Source organism: Mirounga leonina, unplaced genomic scaffold (assembly GCF_011800145.1).
Source record: "Mirounga leonina isolate KUSES-001 unplaced genomic scaffold, KU_Mleo_1.0 Mir_114, whole genome shotgun sequence".
Lineage (NCBI taxonomy): Eukaryota > Metazoa > Chordata > Mammalia > Carnivora > Phocidae > Mirounga > Mirounga leonina.
Genome location: NW_023270265.1, coordinates 40,127,312 through 40,148,165, shown reverse-complemented (window position 1 = coordinate 40,148,165; position 20,854 = coordinate 40,127,312). Strand labels below are relative to the sequence as shown.

Sequence of the window (20,854 nt, the reverse complement as noted above, 5' to 3'; positions counted from 1 at the left end):
CTCCTCCGGGTTCTTTACCATCCATGCTAACTGACACTCCTGGGCAGACATTACTGCATTCTCTTCAGTCACGAATAACTTGGCTGTGCAGCTAATTTGCAAAACCATCGTGCTAATGAGAAGGGTTGACGGGTGTTGTTGGGTATACCAAGTCGTCACCCCCCAGCTTGTTTCACGATGGGGCTGACAAGCGGTCTGTGTAAAAGATGGCTGTCTTTGTCCCAGGTGACAAGTATGTGGTCGTGGACAGTGGCGGGGGCACCGTAGACCTTACCGTCCATCAGATACGGTTACCGGAGGGACACCTGAAAGAACTGTATAAAGCAACAGGTGAGCCCCTGCATGGCTGATTTTCTCATTCCTGAGCCGTTTCTCTCATGTCATATTTCTCTTGGTACTTCCTTCTCTCGGTTGCTACCAGCACGTGGGATTTTAGGCCCGAGAGGGTTCCTGTGTGGAACTGAGGAGCAGAATGCATTTAAATGTTCTTTAAAACACAAATGACTGTAACTTGGGTTTTGGCATAAAATGAGCCTGTTTTAGATCCTAGACAAGGGAATCTTTTTCTGAAAGTTCTGGAAAGATCTGATTGTCACCTGTGGTTTCGTGCTCTGGTTAAGCTTTCTAGGGAGGTTTCAGGCCACCTGGTCTTGGATCAAAGTTGCCAAAGCAAGCGACAGGCTCTCTCCCTCGGTGGGGGTGGGATGATGAGTCATTAACAGATCACGGGGTCTAGGTGGGCCTGCTGATTTTCAGACCCTGTCCTTAGATTTCTTGGGTGGGAATACTATGTTGCTCATGCTTAGTTATATATATCCATTTTATTTAAGATGAAAGTGATTTTGTGGGGTGCCTGGCTGGCTCGGTTGGTAGAGCATGTGACTTTCCATCTCGGGGTTGTGAGTTTGAGCCCCATGTTGGGTGTAGTGATGCCTTAAAAATAAAATCTTTTAAAAATAAAATAAAATGTAATTGAATTTAAACAGCTTGTTGACAGATGATTCTGTAGGAAAAAGTTTCTCCACCCAGAAGAACCTAAGGGTTTTAAAGCATAAGTAAAAATTTAGAGCTACAATCTGCTAACTGGGTCTAAGTCACTCTACTTGATGTTTCTGAGAAGAACACAGGGTAGGCTGTTTCTCAGAGTTTGGATTCAGTTTCTGGCAATTTCTGACATGGGGGGGTCTCTCCTTTTGTTCTTGACCCAGGTGGACCCTATGGATCCTTAGGAGTAGATTATGAATTTGAAAAACTTCTGTGTAAAATATTCGGAGAGGATTTTATCGAACAATTCAAAATCAAGCGTCCCGCGGCCTGGGTTGACTTAATGATTGCATTTGAGTCTCGTAAAAGGGCAGCAGCCCCGGACCGAACAAACCCACTGAACATCACCCTGCCCTTCTCCTTCATTGACTACTACAAGAAGTTCCGTGGGCACAGCGTGGAGCATGCCTTGAGGAAGAGCAAGTGAGTCGGACTCACCAATGGCTTAGGTCATTCTAGAGGGTGGGTCACGTTGATGGGAAGGAAGAAGGGGGTGTGAACTCTGACTTCCAGTCCTACAGAGAAGCTGTGTGACCTGGGGCAAGTGACTCAACCTCTCTGTTCCTCAGTTTTGCATCTGGAAAACGGAGATGATGTTTCCACTTACCTCAAAGGGTTGTCGTGAGGATGACGTGAATTCCTATGTTAGGCACTTAGCACAATGCCGGGGACCTGGAAAGTACTATTTTTGTGTTAGCTTTTATTATGTACTAATAATTATAAGCTTTGTGAAAGCAGGGAATTTTATGTGTTTTGTACCAGTATCTACAACAGATTCTGGTACAGACATAGAAGGTGCTCAGTAAATATTTGTTGAATGAATCCCATGGGATTCTGGGTTTCCTGCTAGTCTGAGTCTCTTGGCTGCAGGCAAGTGTTTGTAGTTCAGCTTGTTGCAAAATGAACATTTGGAAGCTGTTTTAAAGCTGAATTACAAAATTAATAGACAAAAATCATAGGTTTCTCAAAGTCTTTTTAGAGTGGAAAATTTCAAACATCTTCTGGGCAAAATGAGCCTCATTATTCAGCTTCAACAACTGTCAGTTCCTGGCCAACCTAAATCCTCACGTAACCTCCCCCAAGCATTTTAAAGCAAATCTGATCCTCATCTAATCCATAAATATGTCAGTATGTATCTTTAAGGGGGATAAATTTAAAATCATAACCCTGACACTGTTATCACGAGCACACTTAAAATGAGTCATTCTTCAATGTCCTCAAATACCCAGTTAACATTAAAATCTCTCCCATTGTCTTACAATTTTTTTTCAGTTTGCATTAATATCCAAAAGATGGCTATACACAGCAATTCTCTGATCTGCCCCTGCCCCTACATCCCACTTAATATATAGGTCCCCCTCTTGTTTTTTTCCTTATGGTTTATTAGATGATAAAGCTGATTGTCCCATAGTGTTTCCTCCAGTCTGGGGTTTTTGCTCATTGCACGCCCATGTAACATGTTCAGCCCCCTGGTATTTTCTTACAAATCGGCAGATTGAGCTGGATGTTTGGTCAGAGTCAAGTTTAAGTTTTTGGCAAGCCCACTACATGGGCGGGGCGGGGGTAATATTTCCCCCTTGCTTCACATCAGGGAGCACATGCTGTTTGCTGGTTGCTTCTTCTGAGATGCTAGCAGCCTTGGAGGGTTGTTGCCTAGGTCCATTATGCTAAGGAGTGGCCCCTTAGTCTCTCACTCCATCTGCATTTGTTAGCTACATGCTTCTGGAGAGAGAAACTCTTCTCCTCAGTGGTTTGGTTGCCCTGAAGTCAGTTCATATAGGAAAGACAAGACAAATGCTTGGTTCTTTCCTTTCATTTATAAATTTTTTGTTAAGAAATATTGTTGATTTCCTAGCATTCTCCTAAGTGACAAATGCATTTTTTTTTCTTTTGTGGGGACTCAAGGGGAGTATCATTAAGATTTCACAGATATAGGCATATTTGATGTATTTTAAACCATGGCGGTTGTATCCTGATTGAGAGTCAAAATGCCCCATCTTGGCCAGTAGGAGCCTCTTCAAGTTGGCTCCCGAGTCCCGTTGATTTGACGTTTTGGTCTGACTTCTGGTTAGAGAAGATGCTCCTGGCTCGTCTTCTATATTCCCTATCCCAGACCTGCAATCAGCCATTTCTCTAAAAAGCTTGGGTTCTGTATAAGGGAAACAAAGTAGATATGATTTTAGCTCTTCTTGCCCTTGGAGCAGGGTCCTGGCCAGACTCTTACCAGGCTCATGTTCTCTCTGTCCACCAGCTCCCCTCCAGAGGTGCTTGCTCCGAGTTGAACCCCAAGTCCTGCTCACACAGTTCTGGGGCTGGTCCACTCTCCTTCTGGAGAGACTGGCCACAGCCAGCCACTGGGTCAATCCACACCATCCCACATTGTCCTTTGGCCAAGGCCACAGAAAGACCGCCTGGTCGGGCAGCCCTGGCAGCATCTAGAATGTGATGCTAGGAAGCAGCTGGTGCATGCTTTGCTTCAGGGACAGAGACACTATTTGCTTGGCCTCTTTGAACTTGAGAATGGGCGGGGTACATGCTGCAGTAAACAGTCCCCGGCATTCCTTTAGTGCCAGAAAGTTTCCAAAGTGTTTTCACAGACGTGGTATGTAACTTCATCTTCACAACAACCCCTGCGAGGGAGGTAAGACAAGTTGTGCTATCCTTGATTTCCAGACAAGAGACTGGGGCTCAGAGAAAACGCAGCCCAACTTGCCCCAAAGTCCCACAGCCTCTGAGTGGTGGAGGCCACCCTGGAGCCCAGTGATCCTGAATCTCTGTCCAGTGCTCTTTCTGTTCCATGCCATTGCTTTGGACGTTCTATGCCTTTGACAGAGAAAGGGGCATCCTGGTAGGCTTAGGCTCGACACGGTCATGGGACAGGTGCCTGCAGGGCTGAAGGAAACGCACCTGAGCATCCAGGCTTGTAGCCTTATGCAGTAGCACATTGGACAGGTCACATGAGCCTTTAATGGACTCGAATCGGACTATTGTGCCATTAAAAAATGTCATTCAAACGAGAAAGGTCCCTTTAATTCTTTCCCTATATTTTGCACTAGACTTTGGCTTCCACCATCCCAAGGGCCACAGCCCAAAGCAAAGAGAAACAGAAGAGGCTGTGTCTTAGCTTTTGAGCACCTAAGGGTCCAGGTTCTGGCAGTTGAGGATATTTCCAAGGACTTTTGAACCCTTCTGCCCACTCCAGTGTGACAGCTCTTCTGACAGGGCCCATCTCTGTGCACATAGACTGGGTACCGTTCACACACTCAGTGCTTATTTCTCTCTGTGCCACACCCCCCACAGCGTGGATTTCGTGAAGTGGTCCTCACAAGGGATGCTGAGGATGAGTCCAGATGCCATGAATGCTCTTTTTAAGCCAACCATTGACAGCATCATTGAGCATCTTCGTAAGTATCAGCCAGGGCTCGGCCACTCAGTAGGGCAGAGCCAGGAATGGGGACTGAATTTTCTGGTATCACTAGGTAGTGTGTGTGAAGTCAGGTTGGCAGGGGGTTTGGGGCTGGGAGCCACAGGTCGGGGCCTGGGCAGGAGCAGACAGGGCCTGGGCATGTATGGGGGAGCTTTCTGGGCATGGGCTCTCCAGATCCTTGCCTTCAGGTACTATAAAGCAGCCCAGAGCCTGTCTTCACCTGGGCCTTGAGTTTGACTTCCAAAGTCAGGATGCTGGGAGCTCTGCAGTAATATTCTCCTGGAGTGACAGGGCCTAGGGAATGTATAGTCTTTGCTTCATCAGGATGCACTAGGAGCCATAACCTCTGCTGTGGAGGAGGGACAGTTACGTGGACCAAAGAAAGGTCTCCTGCGAGGGGGCAAACAGAATCCGGCCATGAGGTTACTATGCTACCTCAGTGGCCCTCACTGGGGACACGCGGTAGACTCACTGGGGACCTTTCTCAGTATCCCGGCCCCCCATCCACTTCCCACTCCACACCTACCAAATCAGAACCCCTTTGAAAACCACAGGACAGTTTTTATTTTTTATTTATTTATTTATTTTATTAAAAAAAAATTTTTTTTTAAAGATTTTATTTATTTATTTGAGACAGAGAGAATGAGAGACAGAGAGCAGGAGAGGGAGGAGGGTCGGAGGGAGAAGCAGACCCCCCGCTGAGCAGGGAGCCCGATGCGGGACTCGATCCCGGGACTCCAGGATCATGACCTGAGCCGAAGGCAGTCGCTTAACCGACTGAGCCACCCAGGTGCCCCACAGGACAGTTTTTAGAACAGCCTGCCTTGACTGACTTAACAGGTCCACAGGCTTGGAGAACGTTAGCAGTCTTCCTTTATGCCTAACAAATTACTACTTAGAACCATCACCATCTAGCCGTAAAAATGAGTGTCTACTTACCAGCAGCTTTGGTTTTTATTCCTGAGCATACTGGTGTGCAAACCCCTTTCTTTTAAAGACCAGCTCTACGAAAATTCTGCCCAACCAGCTCAGCCATGTCTGTTCCCCACGTCTTCAAGGCCACCGGTCCCCCTTGGCGGCTGGCTTTTGGTGACAGAACGCTGTCCCTTCCTCTTTGTTTTCAGGGGACCTGTTTCAGAAGCCTGAGGTGTCCACTGTCAAGTTCCTCTTCCTGGTGGGAGGCTTTGCGGAGGCGCCCCTCCTGCAGCAAGCGGTCCAGGCTGCCTTCGGCGACAAGTGCCGCATCATCATCCCCCAGGACGTGGGCCTCACCATCCTCAAGGGCGCCGTCCTCTTCGGCCTGGACCCCGCAGTCATCAAGGTGCGCCGGTCGCCGCTCACATATGGGGTGGGCGTGCTGAACCGCTATGTGGAGGGCAAGCACCCACCCGAGAAGCTGCTGGTGAAGGACGGTACTCGCTGGTGCACCGATGTCTTCGATAAGTTCATCTCCGCCGACCAGTCGGTGGCCCTGGGGGAGCTGGTCAAGCGTAGCTACACCCCGGCCAAGCCTTCCCAGCTGGTCATCGTCATCAACATCTACAGCTGCGAGCACGACGACGTGAGCTTCATCACCGACCCGGGGGTGAAGAAGTGCGGCACGCTCCGCCTGGATCTCACAGGGACCAGCAGCACAGCCGTGCCCGCCCGGAGGGAGATCCAGACCCTCATGCAGTTCGGGGACACAGAGATCAAGGCCACGGCCGTCGACATAGCCACCTCGAAGAGCGTCAAGGTTGGGATTGACTTCTTAAATTACTAACAGACCCGCCCCGCCGCCTGCGAACCCCGCCCCCTCCCCTGGACTCTGTTCCCCTGCATCTGCTGACCTCAACCCTGACTCTTCTTTCTCTGTCCTTGACCTTCAGCATCGCCCACCTGAATTTCAGCAGGGAAGATGGGAACGACTAGGGCTAGAAACAGGGATTTTTGAGGACACACAGGAATCAGAAAAAACTGTCGGAGGTTTGGGAATAAGAAATCTGAGGATCCTGGAAGAGCAGCTAGTTTTCATAGGTGCCCAGTGATGAGACAGCCACCCGACAAGGGAGTCAGTCCGTTTCTGCAGCGGCGATTCAGCTTGCTTTGAACGGATCTCTGTTAGGATGCCCTGATCTATTTGAGACTTTTCTTTTTACGTTTTTTTGGATGGCAGTCAATATAAAATGCTGTCCATCTGCAGTTAATTTCTTTTCATCATCATGTGATTAAAAGCGGTGATTCAGTGGGAGCTGGGAGCATGTGCAGCTGGTGGGAGAGGCCTGCCCACGCTGGGCACTATTTTAGGTTCTCATAATTTCAATTCTGAATAGCTTCAGTGAGGAGTAACTATCGCCTGAGCTAATCTACTAGGATTCGAGTGAATGGGAGAGCTGATGCCCTCACTTTTCAGCAGGTGAAAGCTGGCTTCGAGTGAAGTGGGTGGTTTAGGCGCTGCTGACTTATCCCAAATCATACGCTGGGACATCATTCCCCGGATGCCAGATCCTGATTTCTGAATTCATAAAATAACTCAAGTTAACCTTAGTAGGCTTCTGTGTGAGGAAATGGGCTTGCAGTTTGCCTTGTTCACATCACCAAGCCCGGGAATCTGGAACAGCCCCTCACCTTGACAAGCGTCCCTATTATAAATTAACTCCCTTCTCCCCCTCATCTCCCAAAGAGTTTTGGCCCCGCATTCCCACATTTCAAAAAGAATACATTGGTGATACGTGGGTAGAGAATCTGTACTATGAAATGTTTCGCTAAAATCTTCAGTTTTTTAGGCGTATCTAAAAGGAATTCATAGATTTGTACTTGATGAATTCAGCCAGGTCGGTTCAAAGCTGATCTGTGGATCCCCTTGTGAGAACTGCCTGGGTGCCTCTTAAAAGCAGGTTTCTGGATCCTATTCCTTTTACAAATTGAATTTGGGTCTTGGTGGGGGAGGAGGGGACCAGCATTTGCATTTTCAGTAGACACCACGGGGGACTCTGGTTCCATGGGAATCTGAGAACTCCTAACTTGAGGTTTTGTTGGAAGCTGAAGCACACACCAGCGCCTGCAGGCTCCCCCTTGGGGAGAGGGATTTTCAAGTGAAGAACCGGGGTCCCACACTCTGCCCTTTGTGAGTGGGGCTGGGGCTCCACCAGGCTTGGGGGTGGCGCTTTTAGCCCTCACAGGAATAGCCTGCAAAGGAGGAAGGTCGGAAGAAAGGGACCCTAAGAACAGATGAGGAACCAACTGGTGTCTCTGCTGGAACTCATTCCTATTTGAAATCCCTGGAGGCATGCATAATAAACGAAGGGAGGATGAGCTAAGGAACTCACTTCAAGGCAAGCTGGATTCACAAACCCATTACCATAGCCAATATGCAGATTCGAAATAGCATTTCCAGTTTCATTTGAACATGTCTTTCCACACCGCCTGCTGCAGAATTCCCTGCTAGAATGTGAAACACGAACAAACCACTGACCTAGAGAATGCTAGTCATGTAACTTAACTTCGTAGCAGGATTGCGCATCCAGGCACAGAGGTGTGTTTGCTGGGGTTCTCTTGCTGCCTGCTCTGCTTCAAAAGCTAAGTGTTCTGGGTCTTTCTTTGGTGTTGCCAGCCATACTCTGCAAATAAGACTTCTCAATTTAGTTATAAGTAATATAATTTTATGTACATACAGTATTAGAATATTGTACAGAATCTTTATTTCTACAATGTGCTTTGTTAAAAAAAAAACGAACAAAAGGAAAATGCCCTTTGAATTTTGTTGATGACATTGCTGCCTTTAATTTCCCATGGCTTCATTTTTTAATTGCGCTTACTTATCCATTTGTACCCGATACTAAGCTTATGGACTATGTATGCGAGACTGAGCAAGAGTCAGAGGTGCGGAGGCTCCGAATACTCTGGAAAAAAAAAAAAGGGACAACAGCTGGATCAACAGCTTCGTCAGACCTTGCTTCACTCACATCCTTCCCAGAAGCTCACAGTTTACATTGAAAGGAGCATAATCATGTATCGATTCTCCTGTCCAGTCTTTGAGAGCTGAACATTCTGGTTCTGTACGCCACGTGACTGTGCAGGACGACCTACGAAAACTCTCTGCGTCCCTGCAGGGTTGTCAGCTTCTTGTGGGGCAGAGTTGGGTCATTCTAATGGCGAGATGTGGTCCCCATGTGCCGTGTTGTCTGCACAAGAGGGTTCCAGGAAGGAATCAAGTGGGGCACAAATCCAGCTGTTCCACTCGATTAAGTGTAAGTGTGAGTAATTTAGTGAAGTCTTTTTTTTTTTTTTTTTTTTTTTGGCTAATGTAAGACCTTTCCCACCTTGCACTGAGGCTGTCTCCTTATCTGATTTCTCTTTAGCGAGTTGGTTGAATTCTGCGCTGTTGGCAAGCAGGTGATGGAGAGGGGTGATAACTTTACCGGACTTTCTTCTGGCCCCAGAAATGCAGCCCCAATAGTCGAGCTTCTTAAAGGGAAGCCCCCAATCCATCCCTCCTCTCCCTCCTGCCCCCGGAAATACTGTAGAATGAGAACACTGGATAAATACACGTGGACACATTTTCTAATCTTAGAAAGTTTCTAAAAGGCCTGTTCTCTTGACCATTACTCAGCTGTCCCTGGAGTATTATCTGATGTTCATGTTTTGGAAGCAGACCTGTCAAAGGATCGCCTTTCTAACTGCCCTCTCTCTACACAGCAGGCATTAGTAAATGCTGAATGACAGACAAGTCACAGACAGACAAGATAGGAGAGAGAAGGAGACATACAGGCACTCACGCAGAGTTGAAGATTGAGTCCAGATTGAGTCTGGATTATGATTGAGTCCAGATTGCAGAGCCTGCCCGCCCCCTAGGATGTTATTTAGATCAAGTTTAGCTTTTAGAGTCTAGGTCTGGTTAATTGCCAGGGTGGCAAAGAATCGCATGCGCCAATATAAACAGGAGTCCAAATGCATTATTAGTCGAAGATCAAATTTCACACTGTAGAGTTGAAGTAGCTGTGAGTAAGCTGCGTATTTATGCTGGGAAATGACTAAGTGGATGACTCGTATAAAAGTTGTTGTCCGTTACGTCACACCTCTCATCTGCTTGGAACATGGAACTTTATTCTAAAATATCAGCCACTGGGGTCTTGTTCACTACAAGATAAATTCACACTCCACAGAACTTCACAGCTGTTCACAACTTGACGAGACTGTACCTGTGAACTCTATCTTCACAGACGTCTAATAAAGCAAAAACTCTGGATCTCGTGTGGCCCCAATTTTTTTTTTTTTGCACTATGATTTTGTGAATGGAATTATAGATGCATCATTGCTGACTTCCCCCTCTGCCCCATCTCACTCAGATGGAGATTGAGTTTCAGGTCTTTTCTCAAGTGTTAAAAGCTTTTTAAAATTAACTTTCGTTCCAACAAGACTGGCTCCTTTGTTTGCTGGGAACTAAGGCTCCATCCATGTTCCTGAGCCCCTTTTTCCTCCAAGCTACAGAAAGTGGTCTAGGCAGACAGAAGGCAGATGAGCCTGGGTGGGGGCAGACAACTGCACCAGACCCAGATGCAGGTGGTTGAAGACAACGCGGAAGGGCCGAGGCCTGGTGCCTAGCCCTCCCATCCTAGCAGGCATGGCCCGCTGGCTGCTTCATCTTGAGTTTATTCCAGGCTCTATGTCCGGGTCACCCTCCAGAGCTGGCTTTAGAAGCTTCCGGAGAGTCTGTAGTGGAGTCCTAAGGACACTGAAGGGGACTCAAAGGGGTTCTTCCTAAGTGGGCAGCTTCACCAGCCTTCATCTGAATTTCAGCTCCCTGGAAGTAGAGGCAGGTAAGGCTGGGAGAGGCAGTGACACAAACAAATCTGTGGGAAAGTAGTACCCTGGGGTGATCAGGTTTCAGTTGTTTGGAGTACAGGGCCCCACTGGGACTAGCTGTCTGGTAAGGCCCTCATTCCTGCTGTCCCTGTCACTCAGTGCGCATCCTGGTTTCAATCCAGGGAGAGGAAGCCTCAGGTCCCCTGTAGCTCCCATCAAATGAGGATGATTAGAAGATGGTCTGGCTCCACTTCCCTGGCACCCCCCTCTTCATTTTGGCTCATTGGCCCCTTTCCATCCCCCTCCCTGTCCCCACCATCTGAAGACAGAGGACTGGGGGGGGGGCAGGGGTGTGAAGGGAAGTCACCACCCACACGGGCCTCTCCTTCCCTCCCAGGCTGCTTGCCGCCCCCCTGCCAGCCCCTCACACCGCCCTGAATCCGGGAGGAAGGCCGGTTGCCAACCCTCTTACCTCCCCTCCCCGCCCCCAGGCCGCCCCAGGGTCGACAGCAGAAAAGGCGACTTTGACCTAGATCCTCTCGCGTAGGGCTCCCCCCAGTTCCCAAACCCAGAGGGCCCAAGTGGGGGGAGACCATGTACGGAGAACAGCTTCAGAGGCCTAGTATTGGTTGGGCAAACCCCTGCACTTCACGCCTGGGGCTGACGCTGAGCGGGCAGCAAGGGGAAGCGCCCCCACATGGACTAGGGTTGCCCCAAGCCCCCTGGCCCGCGGGGGGGCGGGCTCCGGTCCAGTGCGGGCGGGGGAGCGAGGGGGAGGGGCAGCGGGGCGGGTCCGGGCCCCTCCCCTCCCCTCCCCCCGGGGCGGGGTGAGCGCACAAAGGCCAGGAGCGCGGCGGAGGCCGGGAGACCTGGAGGGCTGGAGGCCGGGCTGGCAGAGGTCCTGGCCGGCGGGCCCAGGTGAGGACGCGGGAGTGCGGCTGCCCCGGGACAGGAGGCGGGGGGGGGGGGGGGGGGGCGGGGGGGGAGCTTACCGCCCCCTCCGGGCCCCCACCCCCAGCACACGTCCTCTCCACGCTCCTCCCCTCGGATTTCACCTCCTCCAGGCCGCTGCCCAGGCTGCCACCCACCCTCACCGGACTGAGCCCCCTCCCCAGGGCCACGCCTTTGGATAACATAATGCTGCCCTCAGAATTAGATGTCGTCCGTCCGTTCATACCTCCTTGGCTGGGAGAACCCTTAAGCAAGTTAGCCTCTCCGTGCCTTCTTTTTCTCCTCTATAAACGGGGGACTCAAACGGGAACTGACCCTTAGGGCACGGAGGATGGAACAGGAGTGCGGGTCCGCGTCAGCTGCGCCTGAGCGAGCGCTCTGTGTCTGAGCGTGTTTATAGTTCCCAGCACTGCGGACTGAACGTGGACCGTGGCCCTCCCCACCACCCCTGAGACCACCGGTCGTGGCCCCCAAGGCCTCACTTTTGAGAGATGAACTGGCTTGGCAGCAGCATCAACAGATGCCCAGATGCAGGACCTGTCCCTTTGGGGGGGACCGGAAGCCATCCTGGAAGGGGGACGGGTTCTGGCTGGGGATGCAGCAGCCACATAAACCCGATGTCAGGTGATCCACCCCCCCCCACCCTCTGCTCACCCATCTTGGACTCCATGCCGACCTTTGGGGACTTCTGAGCCCTTCCAGCTAGAACTATTCTAATTCTTCTTTGTGGGGCTGCCCTCTGTCTTGTAGGATGTTTAGCAGCATCCTTGGCCTCTAACTCATTAGCTAGCACCCCATCCCCTTGTCATAACAACCAAAAATGTCTCCAGACACTGCCCGTTGTCCTGACAGTGGTGGGGGTGGGGGGGTGTGTGTGTGGGGGGGGCAGGAGACATCCCCAGTGCGACCTTTTCCCCCTGGAGAAAGAAAGGCTCTGGGGGTGGGAGTGCTTCATCTCTTCCTTCTTCTGAGGGTCAGGGGCTTCACAGGGGGGCTTCTGGGTCCCGCTCGTCTTTACATTCCTAACCTCATCGTAGTTGCTGGCCTCTGTGTGTACAGTTCATGACGGTGGGCAGGCTGGCTCGCTGGCTGGAAGGCTGGGTGGGTGGAGGAGGTCCCAGGAGGGGAGACGCTCGTGGACGGGGATCTGCACACCTGTATCTAAGTTTGTGTAAAAGGTGAACGCCCCTTGTTTTTATAACTGACGCCAACAGTGTCTTCCGGTTCTGCGTGAAGGTGGAGGTGCTCCTCTCTGTCCCAGCCCCCTGCTGGGGTCATTCTACTCCCAAGGGCTCCAGCACACACACAGTGAGTTTTGAGGCAGGGACATTGGATGAGATCGTTTCATTCCCTCTTCCCTTCGTTAACAGCGAGCGAAATCATGGAGTCTTCCGAGACCTTCATGAGACATCTGCCCATCACACCAGGCTACAGTGGTAAGTGGTGGTGTGCCCTGGGGATGTGCCTGGTCCTGTCTTTCTGACTGGTTGGGCATTATGGGCACTTTAGCTTTTTAATACACTTGTTAAAGCCTCCCTTGCTGAAGATGGCTGATAACTGAGTTCTGACGAGTGGAGAGATAGAACTTAGGCCAGATCTTGCAGGACATGGCCTGGTATGCAGGAAGCACTTAATATGTATTCAGAGTTTCGGGGCCAAGATAAGGGATAGACACAATGAATAAGCCGAGGCCCTGTCCTTTTTCCCAAGTTGAGCTTTCTCAAGTCTTGCACGAGGGCTGTTCTTAGGGTCCCATTCCTTCCTGGGTCCCCTAGAGGGAGAGTGATCAAGTGCCCCGGTTTGTCTGGAAAGTCCTCAGTCCCAGGAAACCCCTAAGTCCGTGGCAAACAGTTGGCCACCCTACCTAAAGATTCTCCTCCTCGGACTTTTGGGCTACTGAGAACTTACTAAGTCACATCTCTGTGACAAACCAGGTGGTCCTCATGGGCCCTCAGCTCTCACATAAGGTATTCTTAGGAGAGGAGAGGCACGGGGACTATTCCAAGGTCGCCCAGCCTCACCCCTGGTCCTACTGGTTGGTTAAGAGAACAAGCTTTGAGTTGTTACCAAACCGAGGTTTCAGTCCCTGCTCGGCCTCGATGTATGTGATTGTAAGAGCTGCTTACTTTCTGTGGTAAGTAAAAATGTCTATTAAATGGGCGTATTAGTTTCTTAGGGCTGCTCTTTAAAACAACAGATGTTTATTCTCTCACAGTTCTGGAGGCAAGCAGTCTGAAACCCAGGTGTTGCTAGGGCCATGCTCTCTCCGAAGGCTCTAGAGGAGGGTCCTTCCTTGCCTCTTCCAGTTTCTCGTGGCCTCAGCTGTTCCATGGCTTTGTGGCCACATGGCTCCACTCTCTGCCCCTGTCTTCACATGGCTCTTCATGCGGCCTTCTGCCCTGCACCTCTGTGTCTCTTTCTCAGATCGCCCTCTCCCTTCTCTTATAACGGAGTGCTTTCAACAAGTGTCCTAAAAATCAAAAGTGCCTGTCCTGGCCCAGCCAGCCGGCCAGATGTAGACAGTGGACCAAGGCAGAGACGGTTGGATTTAGGGCCCATCCCCAGTCAAGGATAATCTCATTCCCAGATCCTTAATGACGTGTGCAAAGACCCTATTTCCGGGTAAGGTCACATTCATGGGACCCAGGGGTTTGGACTTGGACATATCTATTCGAGAGACACAACTTTAACCCTCTCCACGGGATAATGATAGATTTCTCCTAAGATCGTCCTGGCCCTTAGTAAGACTTCTCGAAGGTAGCTTGAATTCCTCTGTGTGTGTGCATATATACAATTACATAAAATTTTTCCAGGCCCCAGTAGGTCCTGGTGGCAGGACCCTTCGGTTTCTACGATCACCCCTCGCAACACGAGGGTATCTTTTAATTGCCCCAGGGTTGAGGAGCCTGGCTGGTGGGGGGAGGACTTCGAGAATAGTCGAGTAATTAGATTCTTCGAGAGGTGGCTGCTTGTAGGATGTGGGAGGCAGGGTCGTTGCTTTTTGACTCTGAAGTCAGGTTTTCTTTAGGGACACAGGCACAATGTTGGGCTTCAGTAATGAGCGAGGGGTATTTATTTATTTAGCCCTTGAAAACCAAGTTCTTAACCAATTTTTCTTCATTTTGTTCTTTCAAAAAATAGTTTATTGTGACCATAGTGTAGGCCCTGGGATTCAGCCTCCAGTTTAAATAAATACTTGTGTTTTACCCATACTAATTGTAATGATTATATGTTATTTTGTGGGAAATGGTAAAAAATTGTTCTAGGGGGTCGGCCCCAGAGATAATGAATTTACCTTTTTTTGTGTAATAGGTCTCAGCTTTTAATAAGCCCGCAATTTCCCGATAGTCCAACAAAAAGAGATCCCAAATTGCATTTGGGAAGTGTCAAGGAAAATAAGCTTTCTCTCTAAAAAGATGAATAATTTCAATTACTCCTCAGACTATCATTTTGGCCCATTAAATGCTTTCCCCATTTGCTGTTCAGACTGACATCAGGGGCTTTGCTATCAAAGAATATTACTGTCATCGTCTTTGTTGAAATGGGCCTTCCCTCCCCAGCTCCAAGGTCATTTTCTTTTTGTGGCCTTGGGAGGGCCCAGTGCAGCGCAAACAGCAGCCCTGCTTGAATTAATGGCCTTTGGGAAAACGCAGTGTTGTCGGCCAAGGAAGAAATGCCAAGGCATGGGCTGAGATTCTCGGGAGCTTCTGGAGGTTCCGACAGCCTCGCTGAAGGCTGCAATTTGTTGGCTCTTGCAGGTTTCGTGCCCTACCTTAGCTGCCAGCAAGCCACCAGTAAGGACAACATGGCCCACTGTCTGAAGATCTTCCAGGAGAGCACACAGCACTATAAAAACCAGATGGAGGAATTTCGCTGCTCGACGGCCACTGCCCGGAGGCTGAAGCCCGTCTGCTCCGAGGAGACCGTCCTGCGGGCGCTACATCAATACTATCGGCAATACCACCCCCTGAGTCTGGGTACCGGTCCCCCGGAAACCAGTCCCCTTCTCCTGGGGCCCAAGTGCGGGGCCCGGCAAGCCCGCTGAGCCACCCCAGGAGCACGGACTCCAACCCACGTCTGCATCCCCAGGCGGTGTGGTGCAAGGTGGAAGGGCTTGGTTTCATACGATGAGAAAGAAACATCTCCTGGGAGAGAGGGACACGGTCCTGGTCAGGCCAGAGGGGGCTGCAAACGGGGACCCCCCTTCCCCCCTGCAGGTGGCCATGAACGTTCAGACCGCACCTGCTGTCTCAGTATGTACGCTTTGGGGTTGCTTTCTCTGCGCCGGGCACCATTATTTCACGACGTTGATACTATTATTCCCATTTTAGAGATGGGGCAAGTGAGTCTGCAGAGGCAGTGGTCCTCGTCTGAGGTCAGACCTCAGCTGGAACCCAGCTCTGGCAGGCACTGAATAACAACCACAATAACAATGACAAAAACAACTGACGATGTGATTCTATAAGGCTAATCACCACGATGATTTGCCCTGGACCGTTTTTTAAGGTCTAAAGTCTTATAGGAAAAGTAATGGACTCCAGAACTGTCTTTTTTTTTTTTTTTTTAAAGATTTTATTGATTTATTTGACAGAGAGAGACACAGCGAGAGAGGGAACACAAGCAGGGGGAGTGGGAGAGGGAGAAGGAGAAGCAGGCCTCCCCCCGAACAGGGAGCCCGATGCGGGGCTTGATCCCAGGACCCTGGGATCATGACCTGAGCCGAAGGCAGATGCTTAACGACTGAGCCACCCAGGCGCCCCCAGAACTGTCTTTATTACTATTACTATAGTTGTCTGGGGCGGCTGACTCACATGTTTATTGGGCTTTAAAGTTTTCTGAGCCATAACAAAGAACATCTGCCTAAGAGTTTGAGATTTAGCCCAGCTCTGTGACTATTTGCTGTGTGACCTAGGGCACATCGCTTCCCCTCTCTGGGTTATAGTTCCTTCATCCAAGTGCAGGGAAGGTTGGACTAGATGTTCCCCACGGTGCCTTCCAGCTCTGAAATTCTGGGACTCAGTGGCCTGATTGTGTTCTGACAGCCCCTGGAGGAGGCAGGCGGGCAGGGTCTTTCATCTCACCGGTGGGAAATTCCGCCAGGTCAATTTCATGACCTGAAGGCAGATGCCTGGGGCCCAGTCTGATGTATTTTCTTCTGACCTGGGTGCTTCTCCTGCTTCTTTTCTGTAGACTGAAAAAGAGCAATGTGTGAAGCTTTTTTATTAATCTGAGAGAGGAGCAGGATCTGTTGAAGAGAAAGAACTTGAGACTCAGACGCAGGTTTGAAGCCTGGCCCTACCACTTCCTTGTCATGTGACCTTGGCCAAGACTCTCTTAACCTCTTCTTAAAGACCTTAGTCTCAGTGTCCTGTTCCATAGGTAGAGGCAATAATGGTGTCAGCCCCTCAAAGTGCGTGAGAGCAGGAACTCAGAGGGTGTTGGTAAAGCCCCTACCAAGGTGCCTGGCACACAGAATCAACCAACCAGGGGTAGCTGATCTTAGGGCCTCTAGAAGCCTAGGGGTTCGCTGGGTAACTGTTGGGGTGCCAGCTGCCTGGGGACCACCACCCCCTGTGTGGCTTCTCAAAGCCCTCAGGAAGCATGGTATCTTTTTACAGAATGCAAAAACATAAAGAAACCTTTCCAGGAGCCCCCGATCCCTGGCTGGGCTGGCTACCTCCCAAGAGCCAGGGTCACCGAATTGGGCTGTGCCACGCGATATGCTGTCATGGCCAGAAACTGCTACAGGGACTTCCTGGGCATCGTGGAGCAGGCCAAGAGGGCACACCTGAAGCCATTTGAGGGGTGAGTCCGGCGTGGGGCGCAGCCGCAGGTGACAAGAACCAGGGCCAGAGCAGATGCTGGGCCAGGGGGTTCGCAGATACCCCATCCCAGCTCTAGGGCTGCTTTTTTGTTTGGTTTGTTGTACAGAAGGGGCCTTGTTGGTAATAGCAGGGCCTTCACGGTAAGCAGGCACCCTCCACTCCCCATCCCACCTCACCTAGCATTCTCCAGAAGCCCTGCTTGTGGCCTTTGCTGGTTCGCAGGGAAGAAGCCGGGTGTAAAAACCCACAGGGCCACCTGTCCTGGCGGCAACCTAAGGCCCGAGGGCACTGAGGGAGGGGCATGGTATGGCCCTGCAGAGGGCGGCTCTTTGGCCTCAGTTTTCCCTTCTGCAAAATGGAGATATGATAATCCTTTAAGTTTAGGATAAATCGTCAGGACTAGAAAGTAACCTGCTGTGCTCACACAGGACCTACATAGATTAAACTTCTTCTCTTTATTATTAAAAAGAGGAGTAAGCCTATGACTTTTGTCCTTTAGAATATATGGAGATGGGTCCACACAACCTCCTCCTGCCCCTTCTCCAGAAGTTTTGCAGCATGGAGGGCTGCTGCCCAAGTATCTGGATTTTTCTCTCCCAGGTAAGGGAGTGCTCTTTCTTTCTTTCCCACTACTTTTAAAAAGGGGATGAAATGTTTACAGTAGCTTCCTGGTTTAGCTGGGCCATCGGCCTGCAACTGGTCAGGATGGTTTCTCTTCCAGGTGGGAGCTGTCTTGGCCACGGAAGACTGCTGACAGAGGACCCCGGACCTCCAGTGACGTGTGGCTGTGCCCAAAGGACAAATATGTCGTGCAACGGGAAGATTTATCTCGAGCCACTGTCCTCAGCAAAGCATGCAGAAAGCTGATGCAGACAGCCTCCCAGGGAGAGGTGAACTTAAAGGGGGACTCAGAAGCTCACCATTCTTGCATGAGAACCAGCCCCTCACCCACACCCAACAGGCACTAGGGAAATTTCAAAACCTAAGAATCCTTTCAGTGGCCACCTGCACCCTGTCTGTTTGGCAATAGCGTGTCATCAATGATAAAGACCTTTCATTGTGTGGGAATAAAGAGGATACTTCTCAGCACACTGAAGGTTTTTATGGGGGACGGGTTTCTAGGTTATGCTGACCTGGAGAAGAGCCAGGGTGAGGCCGCTCTCTTCCTTACCCTGAGGTAGCATTGGGCACCTGGGTGAGGCTCTTAGGTAGCCCTAGCCCCGCCCTCTAACCAGCGGTCCCTGTCAGCCGTCTTGGGTCCTGACGTGGCAGTTCCCAGCGCTGGCACAATGCCATGCCTACCCCACCCTGGTGTTTCAGAGTCCCCCTCCTCAGGAGACCCCAACTGGCAGACATGAGACGCATTTGCTTCACGATTCAAATGCTGTAACAGTACCTCAACCTGGACGCCAGAAGACAACAGAGGCATATTGCTAGAACACAGAAGTGTTCTGGAAGCTAGAAATCCAAATTCAAGGTGTTAGTAGGGCCATGCTTCCTCAGAAGCTTAATCCTTCCTTGCCTCTCTCCAGCTCCTGGTGGCTTGCTGGCAATCCTCGGCCTTCCTTGGGGCATAACTACAATCCCTGTCTTTATGGTCACATGACGTCCCCTCTGTGTCTCTGTGTCTTCACATCCTTCTTATAAGGACGCCAGTCGCCCTGGATTAGGGTCCACCCTTTTCCAGGATGAGCGTGTCTAAACTTAGCTCATTATACCTGCAATGAGCCCCTTTCCAAAGAAGTCCTAGTCTGAGGTACTGGGCGTTAGGACTTCAACGTGGCGTTTTGTGGGGACACAATTCGGCCCATAGCGCTGGCTAATACTTGTTGCCACTAACAGGCACTCTCTCTGCCCTCGCTCTGCATCCACTGGCCCTCAGAAGACATCAGATGCAGCTCCCGGAGCTGAGAGACCATTGCAGGCATCCAAAGGCTCAATAATGGGCAGAGCTGAAACAATACAGCACCCTCCACTCCTGGGAGTCTTGCGCAGGGTGGGAATTTTCACTGGGGTCCCCTGGGCAGAAAAATCAGGTGTCAAATCTTTAACTCCGATGAGTATAAAGAACTTTGATGAGAAAAGAGTTACCTCTTTGTTTTTACAAACCTCCAAGTGTGATTTAGTATTCCCTTCATTTACGCAACAAACCACAGCCGTACCTGTCACCTTGGCCTAATAGAAGCCGGGGTCCGGTCGTACCATGACTTTTGTTACATACAGCTTAACATAATGTTAGTGTTGATCACTACTTTATAATTATGTAGTTATTAGAGTGACTATATCTACACCCTAACATATTGCTATTCAATCTATGTACAAAGAAATACATTAGTTCATAAAATTATCCTATTTAATGCTTTGATCATAGTTCAATATAATTAGTTTCCCTTGTAATGTCATGTATTTTGCTTTCTGCATTTAAAAATGTTTATTGTGAGAAGAGGCCTGCATATTTCACCAGACAGCCAGAGGGGCCCCGGCCCAGATAGGTTTCCTCGTCCAGGGGAACAACCAAGGATGTGTGTACAGGGGGATTGTCATACAAAACAAAGCAGCAACCCAAACCCCACAGGACTTGGGATTACAATCTATCCCCATTACCAAACAATAATGTGATAGAAGAATACCTTTATGGACAAATATTTATAATATAGGACATGAAAAACAGGCCATAAAACTGTGCAATAACAGCAAACCCATGTGTACCCACACACACACACTATGATCATGTTTTTCATTTTTAAAACAGTGAGGGGAGCGGAGAGGATGCTAGCCCATAATGCTACCTGTGGTTATTTGGATGACGGTATATCATTAGTTATTTTTATTTTCTTGTTTGAGTGCTTTCCAGTTTTCCACAGCCCATAGGTATTGTTTTCATAATCACGAAAAAAGATGTTATCTTAAAAAAAAAATCTTTATTTTAGGTATTTTAATCTTCTTGAGATCATATGTTTACAGGAAAAAAGCCATGTCTTAGTAGAAGGTAGCTGACATCTTGTTCAAAGGGCTGGGACAAACCTCAGTGAATATAGTTAAGATTTTTTTCCAACTTTGTTAAGACCTGGGAGATTGACTCCCCCCCACCCCGCCCCACCCCCGCATCCATCCTTAAGGAAAGCAGGAGATAGATGGGTCCCCCGCCCGGGACAGGTGGTCCAGCCCGCCATGGCTCTGCTTGCCCCTCGTTAGAGGGAGGGGGGGAAGCCGTTTCTGCCTGGCCGCCTCTCCCAAACCCACAGAATTTGTAGATGACTGCTCTGGACTCAAGGTTGTTGAGCTCTTTACCTGTGAAATTGAGGGGTGGCCAGGATGGAAATGCTTCCTTGAAAGGAGCTCTCATCTTGATCTTATCCATGGGATCCTATTGTGCATCAGTGTTTAAGTCACCGACTAAATCAGTTGGTACTGCCTTTGAAAATTGGCTTGAACTGTAAAACAAAAGCAAAAAATAGCGACCCAGTGACAGAGGTAACAAAATTGAATAATGCCATTAAAAATGGTTTCGTAGTATCTAATTCTTCCACAACTTCGTGATTAAGATCACCAAGTTCAATGTGCAAATCTGCAACTCCTTTTGTGGAAGCGGTCCCCCACTGTAATTCTTTTCCTTAATCTTTACCCGCGCTGTTTCTCCCTAGCCTGTAATTTCTGGAGCGTCGTCTGTCAGGGGAAGCAGAGGGGTGGTTTCACTGCCGACCACATTATCATTATTAGCACAAGCTGCATCCGTAATGAGCTCATTCTTGCCACTAAAAACAATTCCATTACCTGATAAGACAAATGTCCCTGGATCTGGAGACGTGAAGAAACAAACTGA

At 49.7% G+C, this 20,854-nt stretch overlaps 2 protein-coding genes across 5 annotated transcripts in view; both read left to right on the top strand.

Annotated features, from left to right (window-relative positions):
- HSPA12A (heat shock protein family A (Hsp70) member 12A) overlaps positions 1 to 8,350 on the top strand; it is a 61,678-nt gene extending 53,328 nt beyond the window's left edge. For all 3 annotated transcript variants that reach the window (XM_035029859.1, XM_035029863.1, XM_035029851.1), the window contains 4 exons: positions 226 to 330; positions 1,209 to 1,467; positions 4,345 to 4,448; positions 5,596 to 8,350. In XM_035029859.1, coding sequence (XP_034885750.1) covers positions 226 to 330; positions 1,209 to 1,467; positions 4,345 to 4,448; positions 5,596 to 6,233 — 1,106 coding nt within the window. In that variant the 3' untranslated portion in view covers positions 6,234 to 8,350. The remainder of the gene's footprint in view (positions 1 to 225; positions 331 to 1,208; positions 1,468 to 4,344; positions 4,449 to 5,595) is intronic.
- Positions 8,351 to 11,092: 2,742 nt separating this feature from the next.
- Positions 11,093 to 18,125, top strand: CUNH10orf82 (chromosome unknown C10orf82 homolog). 2 transcript variants are annotated; one of them, XM_035029839.1, is made up of 6 exons: positions 11,093 to 11,173; positions 12,577 to 12,642; positions 14,965 to 15,189; positions 16,825 to 17,011; positions 17,531 to 17,631; positions 17,753 to 18,125. In XM_035029839.1, exons 2-6 carry the CDS (start codon positions 12,588 to 12,590, stop codon positions 17,896 to 17,898), a joined length of 714 nt encoding a protein of 237 aa, XP_034885730.1. In that variant the 5' UTR covers positions 11,093 to 11,173; positions 12,577 to 12,587; the 3' UTR covers positions 17,899 to 18,125. The 2 variants fall into 2 exon arrangements, with proteins under 2 accessions (XP_034885730.1, XP_034885722.1); XM_035029831.1 differs by lacking the exon at positions 11,093 to 11,173 and adding an exon at positions 11,258 to 11,830 and having other exon boundaries at positions 14,965 to 15,183.
- Positions 18,126 to 20,854: the final 2,729 nt, after the last annotated feature.

Excerpts from the sequence above, each read along its gene's own strand:
- CUNH10orf82 (XM_035029831.1), top strand. The coding sequence starts at position 11,698 with ATGAACTGGCTTGGCAGCAGCATCAACAGATGCCCAGATGCAGGACCT. Across the intron at positions 11,831-12,576 it reads CCACATAAACCCGATGTCAG|CGAGCGAAATCATGGAGTCT; the intron begins GTGATCCACCCC and ends CTTCGTTAACAG. Across the intron at positions 17,632-17,752 it reads TCTGGATTTTTCTCTCCCAG|GTGGGAGCTGTCTTGGCCAC; the intron begins GTAAGGGAGTGC and ends TTTCTCTTCCAG.